General features: G+C 42.4%; 1 protein-coding gene across 2 annotated transcripts; it reads left to right on the forward strand.

Moving 5' to 3' along the window:
• The first annotated feature begins 1,226 nt into the window (after positions 1-1,226).
• LOC118367373 (uncharacterized) lies at positions 1,227-7,803 on the forward strand. Of its 2 annotated transcripts, none has more exons than XM_035750761.2 (6): positions 1,227-1,463; positions 5,594-5,677; positions 5,785-6,114; positions 6,373-6,597; positions 6,680-6,803; positions 6,916-7,803. In XM_035750761.2, the coding sequence occupies exons 2-6, from the start codon at positions 5,626-5,628 to the stop codon at positions 6,950-6,952; spliced, it is 768 nt and encodes a 255-aa protein (XP_035606654.2). In that variant the 5' UTR covers positions 1,227-1,463; positions 5,594-5,625; the 3' UTR covers positions 6,953-7,803. The 2 variants fall into 2 exon arrangements, with proteins under 2 accessions (XP_035606654.2, XP_035606653.2); XM_035750760.2 differs by lacking the exon at positions 1,227-1,463 and adding an exon at positions 1,473-1,818.
• Positions 7,804-9,411: the final 1,608 nt, after the last annotated feature.

The following is a 9,411-nucleotide window of genomic DNA, read 5'->3' on the forward strand; positions in this document are numbered from 1 at the left end:
TTCATCTGATCATCTGTCCAGGTGCAATGCATACAGTATTTGCTTGACTGATATTCCAAAGAAATGTTCTGGTTTTCATTCTCCAGGGCTACGACACAACAGATGACACCAGCACTTGAAGAGAGTTTTTCCGTGTGTATCAAAATGGTCCACCACCCAAAGGACATCCAGCCGACGTGACACAACTACGGGAAGCATTGGAGTCAATATGGGCCAGCATCCCTTTTGGACCCCTTTCGACACCTTCTAGTCCATGCCCGAACAAATTATGGCTGTTCTGAGGGCAAAGGTTAGAGGGGGATCCGTATTAAGGTGTTCCTAAAGTTGATCGTTTATAGCCGGTGTCACGTCTTGGACTCTACCATTTATTTGTCAGTTGTCTTATGGATGCATTTGGATATGCGTGCACATGGAGGTGTGTACGGGGATGGACATGTGTCTCGTCTGCTTGTCCGTGCACATGGAGGTGTGTACGGGATGGACATGTGTCTGCGTCTGCTTGTCCGCGCGCATGGAGGTGTGTACGGGGATGGACATGTGTCTGCGTCTGCTTGTCCGCGCACATGGACATGGGCTCAGTAGGCCCGAGGGTAACGTGGCTCCTTACTTAGGTGTCTGAACGTCTTTGACAATATAGATCATTGTTTGAGAGTGGATCTCTATGTATTCCGAGGGATGTTGACTGATATGTATGCATTTCAATATCTTTCCTGCAACAACAACAAAAAGTACCCTGTCGTCATCCTTGAGTAACGATTCCACAATGGAAAATAACTCAAGTAAAGGTCAACCAGTAGAATACTACTTGAGTAAAAGTCTAAAAGGTATTTGGTTTTAAATAAACGTTAAGTTCCTTAGGAATGTAGTGAAGTAAAAAGTCAACATTGTCAAAAAATTGTTTTAAATAAAGTACAGATACCCCAAAAACCTACTCATGTAATACTTTCAAGTATTTTTACTTAAGTACCTTACAACACTGGCAATTAATGTAGGAATGATAATTGAAAACAGCGAGTGTCTTGAAAATACTGTTTCATCCAATGTAGGGTTCTAGCAGAAGTCTGGAATTGTTTCCTTTTTGAAGGACATTTGTGTGCCTGGCACAGTATCCATACAAAGATGAATTAAAATGCATGAATATTCAGTCAGGAGTACAAGCTGGAACAAGGGAGTAGGAGTTACAGTAGGAGTTACTCCCTGTTACTCCCCTAGCACCTGCCATACTGGATTGTGAAAAGGGAAGAACTGGTTCAACATTTACATACAGTATCTATTTTAAGTGCCGGTATGCAGTGAGTTTGTCCTTCAACCAGGAAATATTAGGCAAGGAAACAGAAACACATCAAGCTGACCTGACTTTTGTATTACTGAATAACCTGGATGCTGCTGCTTCTGTTTTAGTTGTCATGTTTGGCATGACAACAAGTTGAAAGGAGTGCTACAACGGAATCACTGGCACCCAGGCAAGTGTTACAATCAACAGTAACCGTGAGCTCAAGGTTTGACTAGCCAACTGAGCACTGGAATTTGGCCATGTTTAGAATGTCTGATAATATCGGGTACAAAATAATGAACGGAAGGGATTGACAGGAAAAGGATACAGTATTATGTAATATAGGACGCCGCCACAGAAATAGACTCCGTGTCTCATTGTACAGTAGTACAGAACCGTACAGAGAAGGTTCAAATGTTTCATGAAAGGTTTGCATATTAGGTTTGCATATTTTGATAGCGATTCAAACCTTCGGTAAACTAAACGGCGCAGAGTCAAGAGAGTTAAAGACGGAAGAGCAGCTACTGCTGTGGATACATTCTCTTGTGAGTAGAATACTCCTCCTTTGCTCTTTCTCCTTTTGCTTTCCAACCATTTTTCTCATCTACAATGCCTTCGGAAAATTTTCAGAACCTTTGACTTTTTCCACATTTTGTTACATTCCAGACAGGGTTGGGTAAGTTACTTTCTAAATAAAATCCGTTACAGTTACAAGTTACCTGCCCAGAATTGTAATCAGTAACGTAACTTTTGCATTACCCAAAATCAGCAACGTAATCTGATTACATTCCATTACTTTTAGATTACTTTGCCCATAAGAGACATTAGAAGAAGAAAAAAATGTATGTCACCAATTGAACAACATCTATTGCAGGATAAATCCATGTTAAAGTTTATATAGCTGGTCATATATGGATGCTACATTTTACTTTAAGTAAGTAGGCTTCTTCTAACCCATCGCTTTCTACTCCATATAATAATACCATTAAATTATATCTTTACATTAACAACCAAAGTCTATCAGAATTCCAGTCAACGCAATAAATGTTATACCCCTTGATCTTCAACAATAGGACTTGTAAATATGGTATAGATTAGCCAAATTGTTTTCCCTGAGCATGACCCCAAATGTAAGGACTTATTAGCCAGCCCTACTCTGTTGTTTATGCTTTTGTTGTCATGGAGGACTGATTGGGCTCGTTGATTCGAGATGAAAATAAATGCTGCGCTCATGGAATTGCATGCTTTGCCAAGAGTGTGCAAAACTGTCATCAATGCAAAGGGTGGCTACTTTGAAAATCTAAAATATGATTTCATTTGTTTAACACTTTTTTGGTTAGTACATTATTCCTTATTTGTTATGTCATAGTGTTGATGTCTTCACAATTATTATACAATGTCGAATCAAGTAAAAATAAAGAAATACCTTTGAATGAGTAGGTGTGTCCTGACTTTTGAAGGCTACTGTATGTATAATTTATAAATCCAAGAATGGATGTAGTAACTACAGATCAGCATGAATTAGACTGGGCAATAAAAGTCCCACTTTTATTCCATAGGCTGGGATCCGCACTATGCAGCTGTTGTAAGAGCGCATTTTTCAATGGCTGTCCACTGGTTTCAAAAACAAGGATTGATAGGCCGTTTAAACTTCTTGAATTCAACTATTATTGGGTTCAAATACACATTTAGATTTGTGAACAGCCATCCACAACAACCACAAGGCGCAAATAGCTAAGTGAGAGAGCAGCAGTGTGACGCCCATCAATGCGCCATGTAGATATCAATAATAAGTGATATCCGTATCGTCGTAGACTACACCACTATTGTCAACTTTACCTCCAAGCGTTTATTCAAATTGGATAATCTTTGGATGCCGACAGCAGTCACACCATTAGAAGACATAGCTTGGACTATAGCCTACAAACGCCTATTCCTGCTCATTTCCCGCGATCCATCAAACACATTTGATGTAGCATCATATTGGTCTGATCAGACTCGCTCAGGTGGAACAAACTTAAACTTGCACCATTTTTCAATGCTGATTTGAATATCATTGAGAAAACGGAAAAGTGTCAAAGATTAGTTTTGCGCAAACATCCTTTCTAAATGTAAAAGTAATCATCTAGCTTTTCAAACGTATCGGTAGTCTGATTACAATATTTTTGCAGGTAATGTAACGGATTACAGTTCCGTTTTTTGCACATGTAATCCACTACTCCCCAACCCTGATTACAGCCGTATTCTAAAATGGATTAAATACAGAAAAAATCCTCAGCAATGTACACACAATACCCCATAATGACAAAGCAAAAACAGGTTTTTAGATATGTTTGCAAATTTACATAAGTATTCAAACCCGTTGCTATGAGATCAGGTGCATCCTGTTTCCATTGATCATCCTTGAGATGTTTCTACAACTTGATTGGAGTCCACCTGTGGTAAATCAATTGATGGGACATGCTTTGGAAAGGCACACACCTGTCTATATAAAGGTCCCATAGTTGACCTTGCATGTCAGAGAAAAGAATGAGTTGTGTCGAGGCACAGATCTGGGGAAGGGTACCAAAACATTTCTGCAGCATTGAAGGTCCCCAAGAACACAGTGGCCTCCATCCTTCTTAAATGAAAAAGTTTGGAACCACCAATAATTTTCCTAAAGCTGGCTACCTGGCCAAATTGAGCAATTAGGGGAGAAGGGCCTTGGTCAGGGAGGTGACCATGAACCCAATAGTCTGATATAGCTCTAGAGTTCCTCTGTGGAGATGGGAGAACCTTCCAGAAGGACAACCATCTCTGCAGTACTCCACCAATCAGGCCTTTATGGTAGAGTGGCCAAACAGAAGCCACTCCTCAGTAAAAGGCACTTGGAGTTTGCCAAAAGGCACAGAAACAAGATTCTCTGGTCTGATTAAACCAAGACAAACTCTTTGGCCTGAATGCCAAGCGTCACGTCCTGAGGAAACCTGGCATCATCCCTAAGGTGAAGCATGGTGATGGCAGAATCATGCTGTGGGGATGTTTTTCAGTGACTGGGAGACTAGTCAGTATCGAGGGAAAGATGAACGGAGCAAAGTACAGAGAGATCTTTAATGAATTCCTGAGCGCTCTGGAGCAGGTTCTCAGACTGGGGTGAAGGTTCACCTTCCAACAGGACAACAGCCCTAAGCACACAGCCAAGACGATGCAGGAGTGGTTTCGGGACAAGTCCCTGAATGTCCTTGAGTGGCCCAGCCAGGGCCTGGACTTGTACCCGATCGAAATCTCTGAGAGACCTGAAAATAGCTGTGCCACAAAGGTCCCCATCCAACCTGACAGAGCTTGAAAGGATCTGCAGAGAAGAATGGGAGAAACTCCCCAAATAGAGGTGTACCAAGTTGTAGCATCATACACAAGACGATTCGAGGCTGTAATCACTGCCAAAGGTGCTTCAACAAAGTACTGAGTAAAGGGTCTGAATACTTATGTACATTTTATATATCCGTTTTTATAAATTTGCAAAGAGATCTAAAAACCTGTTTTTGCCTTGTCAATATGGGGTATTGTATGTAGATTGATGGGGGCAATTGAATACATTATAGAATAAGGCTGTAACATAACAATGTGTAAAAAGTCAAGGGGTCTGAATACTTTGCGAAGGCACTGTAGATGGAAAAGTGTGGCCTATGTCAAAACTCCTCTAGATGCGTAGTATTGTTTTATATATTGTTCGCCAAAGAACCATCTTTAAGGGAAAGAATGATGTCAAGCCCGTTGAAACACATTTTATGTATTGTTAGGTCCTAATTATTAGAATAAGAACTGGACACTGTAAAACTTAAACCAGGTTTATTAATCCCAGAGGATCGAACAGCTGAATCGACAAAAACACGTTTCCTCCTGTGGTAGTATACATACCGCACTTTGGGTGGAGTTTGCTCCTTATAGCAAAACATTGTATGTTTACCGCTAGGCAGAAAGTTAAGTGACATGGGCAATAAACGGTTCCTCCCCTTATAAGTACTGCCACGTGTGACCGTTTTCCCTATATTTAACCCCTCCCAAGCTTAATTATGGGACCCCTCATGTCTCTATTCTAACTAATGCTTAATAATATAACGAAGGATTAAGAATAGTTAAAGCTCAGAAATCCAAACCCATAAGTGTATAGCTAACAATAATATACTGTAGTTGTTTTTGTTGTTGTTTGATTTGACAAATTAATCAATATCATTTCGCCATCAAATCCCCTCAAATACATTAGAGGGATATGCCTCTGCCCCTGACAATGTGAGTGATAGAGTGCAAGTTTAAATGCTGTTACACACTCTTTCTCCTCAGCATTGTAAAATCTAAATGGCTCTGCAGATGTGATGGAAACATGGCATATCTTCGTCTGGCGTATTTGTCTGATCCTGGCCCTCTGTGAGTTTTTTTTCTTCGTCAGTAAGATATTGCAGTGCAAAAATAACTTTATGGTACAGTAATGTGTACATAAGACGTACAGTAATTCCTTGTCTATCTTTCCTCAGTGCCGCATCTCCACCAGTGCCTGTCAGTGCATTTCCAGAACAAGGATCTCCTTTATGTGGCTCTGGGGGGAGACCTGGTCCTGCAGACCCAGTTCCAGATTACACCAACAGAGAAGATCGTCATGGTGATTTGGGACTACAAGACTGAGAAGGGCCAGGGCCAGGTCAGGCTGGCCAATCACCAAGATTCACCTGGCAATCCAATAGACCAGAAGGGGGCCTTATTTAGGTTGGAGAATATAAATTCATCTAACTATGGAGTCTACATCATCACTGTGACTAACCAGATGGGGAACGAGGAAGCAGCACAGATACTTGTTAGAGAGAGTGGTAAGAAACAGTTACACCAATAATTCTGGTCACTACCTAGATTTAGTTTGGGTCATATACTGTGCAATCTAATAAAGTCCCATTACCTTGACATTATCCTCGGTCACAGGCTTTCACCTCACCTTCCGAACAATGTGAGTGAAGCCTCGGTACCGAGGCTACCCTTATGTGCAGAACTACGTAAGGACGCAATAACCAATATCACTATATTTGGACTATTTGTTCTGCCTCACTTTTCTCTCCCTCCCTCTCGCCTAGTTGCTGCTCCTGTGGCGTCTCTGTCCCTCCAGTGTGAGGTGGCCAATGACAGGGCACAGTGGGACAGCCCAGTGGTTTCCTGGTTGGTGGATGGGGTAGAGGTCTCCAATCAGACAGCCAATCTCTGCAGATGGCAGGAACCTATACATGTCTGGAATGAAGGGCCACAACTATACATGTGTGGTCAACAGCAGTCTGGGACTAGTGTTACAAACTACATCACTGGTACACATGCATTATGACTATGACTATTATGACTATTATTTAGAGTTTTTTTAGTATTTCATGCTTCTTTGCTGTGGCCTAGATTCTCCTACACCATCCCAAAGTAACCAATCCTGTGAGACTTGGTGTTTTGTAATATTGGCCACCATCGTCATCATCAGCATCATCATCATAGTGATTCTAAAGAAATGTGGATGTCTCTCCTGGTAAGATTACACAACATCTCCCCGGCTTGTCTTTTACAGTAATACATTAATAAACTACTAGTATTCTGTTTGGTACGCGTACACTTTTCACATTGCTGTGTGTTATTAACAGGAGATGCAAACAGAGGACGACGAATGGGATTATATGACTTTAGGAGTTCCCTCGTGTTCCATGATCAGTCTTATGACATTTTGTTACACACTGAACGATCACACAAGTCTTTGGCACAGATGGGCACCTGCGGAGATGGTATGATATGAGAAGTTTAAATGTAATATTCTATTGCAGCATGTCACTCTGCCAGACACCAATGATCATTCCTATTAAGAGCAGTGGCCCTATTCCGCATCAATAAAATATATTGATATGCCTTTTTATCAAATTAAATTGTATTTGTCACATGTTTAGCAGATGTTATTGTGGGTATAGTGAAATGCTTGTTATTGGTGTATTTGTATGCTGATTTGTGGTATTTGATGCAGTGTCTACACGTATATTTTGACTTATTATATCTTTGTATATTTTTGTTAAGTACTGTATGCCATCACATTTACAAGTTAAAATTAAACCTAAACCTACTTTTGTGATGCCTATGTATGATATAAAGCAAATGGAAAAATGCACACTTTGATACAAACTCAGCAAGAAAATAAACCTCCTCTCACTGTCAACTGCGTTTATTTTAAGTAAACTTAACATGTGTAAATATTTGTTTGAACATAACAATATTCAACGACTGAGACATAAACTGAACAAGTTCCACAGAGATGTGACTAACAGAAATGGAATAATGTGTCCCTGAACAAAGGGGGATCAAAATCAAAAGTAAGAGTCAGTATCTGGTGTGGCCACCAGCTGCATTGAGTACTGCAGTGCATCTCCCCCTCATGGACTGCACCAGATTTGCCAGTACTTGCTGTGAGATGTTACCCCATGTTGGATTCTGTATTTTACATTATATCCATTAGCATATATATGATTAAATATTATCTGATGTTGGTTGTGTGAGGTGTTTGCATTTGTGCACTAGAGCATCATTATGAGATTAAACAACTGCTTGCTACTTGCCTGTTTGTGTGTGACAAGAACTTAGTAACATGGTGTGACCTGCATGTTGCAAAACTGTAGATAACAGCCCAGCAGATGCGTTGTCCTTGTGTTTGTATGTAACAATATTGAGCACATGGTGTGACTTGCTGTATCTTACAAAGTTGTGATAGGGAGGGGTGGTCATCATAAGGTTTAACTGAGATGGAAAAATACTGAACAACACAATAGCAGGAACTGAGCAACTGTTATAACTAGCTAGCTGGCAGCCACTGCCAGCTAGCCTACTTCAGCAGTACTGTATCATTTTAATCATTTTAGTCAATAAGATTCTTGCTACGTAAGCTTAACTTTCTGAACATTCGAGACGTGTAGTCCACTTGTCATTCCAATCTCCTTGCATTAGCGTAGCCTCTTCTGTAGCCTGTCAACTATGTGTCTGTCTATCCCTGTTCTCTACTCTCTGCACAGACCATACAAACGCTCCACAACGCGTGGCCGCGGCCACCCTAATCTGGTGGTCCCAGCGCGCACGACCCACGTGGAGTTCCAGGTCTCCGGTAGCCTCTGGAACTGCCGATCTGCGGCCAACAAGGCAGAGTTCATCTCAGCCTATGCCTCCCTCCAGTCCCTCGACTTCTTGGCACTGACGGAAACATGGATCACCACAGATAACACTGCTACTCCTACTGCTCTCTCTTCGTCCGCCCACGTGTTCTCGCACACCCGAGAGCTTCTGGTCAGCGGGGTGGTGGCACCGGGATCCTCATCTCTCCCAAGTGGTCATTCTCTCTTTCTCCCCTTACCCATCTGTCTATCGCCTCCTTTGAATTCCATGCTGTCACAGTTACCAGCCCTTTCAAGCTTAACATCCTTATCATTTATCGCCCTCCAGGTTCCCTCGGAGAGTTCATCAATGAGCTTGATGCCTTGATAAGCTCCTTTCCTGAGGACGGCTCACCTCTCACAGTTCTGGGCGACTTTAACCTCCCCACGTCTACCTTTGACTCATTCCTCTGCCTCCTTCTTTCCACTCCTCTCCTCTTTGACCTCACCCTCTCACCTTCCCCCTACTCACAAGGCAGGCAATACGCTCGACCTCATCTTTACTAGATGCTGTTCTTCCACTAACCCCATTGCAACTCCCTCCAAGTCTCCGACCACTACCTTGTATCCTTTTCCCTCTCGCTCTCATCCAACACTTCCCACACTGCCCCTACTCGGATGGTATCGCGCCGTCCCAACCTTCGCTCTCTCTCCCCCGCTACTCTCTCCTCTTCCATCCTATCATCTCTTCCCTCTGCTCAAACCTTCTCCAACCTATCTCCTGATTCTGCCTCCTCAACCCTCCTCTCCTCCCTTTCTGCATCCTTTGACTCTCTATGTCCCCTATCCTCCAGGCCGGCTCGGTCCTCCCCTCCCGCTCCGTGGCTCGACGACTCATTGCGAGCTCACAGAACAGGGCTCCGGGCAGCCGAGCAGAAATGGAGGAAAATCCCGCCTCCCTGCGGACTTGGCATCCTTTCACTCCCTCCTCTCTACATTTTCCTCCTCTGTCTC

The sequence above is a fragment of the Oncorhynchus keta genome, unplaced genomic scaffold (assembly GCF_023373465.1).
Source record: "Oncorhynchus keta strain PuntledgeMale-10-30-2019 unplaced genomic scaffold, Oket_V2 Un_contig_9413_pilon_pilon, whole genome shotgun sequence".
NCBI classification, from domain to species: Eukaryota; Metazoa; Chordata; class Actinopteri; order Salmoniformes; family Salmonidae; genus Oncorhynchus; species Oncorhynchus keta.

Excerpts from the sequence above, each read along its gene's own strand:
- LOC118367373 (XM_035750761.2), top strand. The coding sequence starts at position 5,626 with ATGGAAACATGGCATATCTTCGTCTGGCGTATTTGTCTGATCCTGGCC. Across the intron at positions 5,678-5,784 it reads TTGTCTGATCCTGGCCCTCT|TGCCGCATCTCCACCAGTGC; the intron begins GTGAGTTTTTTT and ends ATCTTTCCTCAG. Across the intron at positions 6,115-6,372 it reads GATACTTGTTAGAGAGAGTG|TTGCTGCTCCTGTGGCGTCT; the intron begins GTAAGAAACAGT and ends CCTCTCGCCTAG.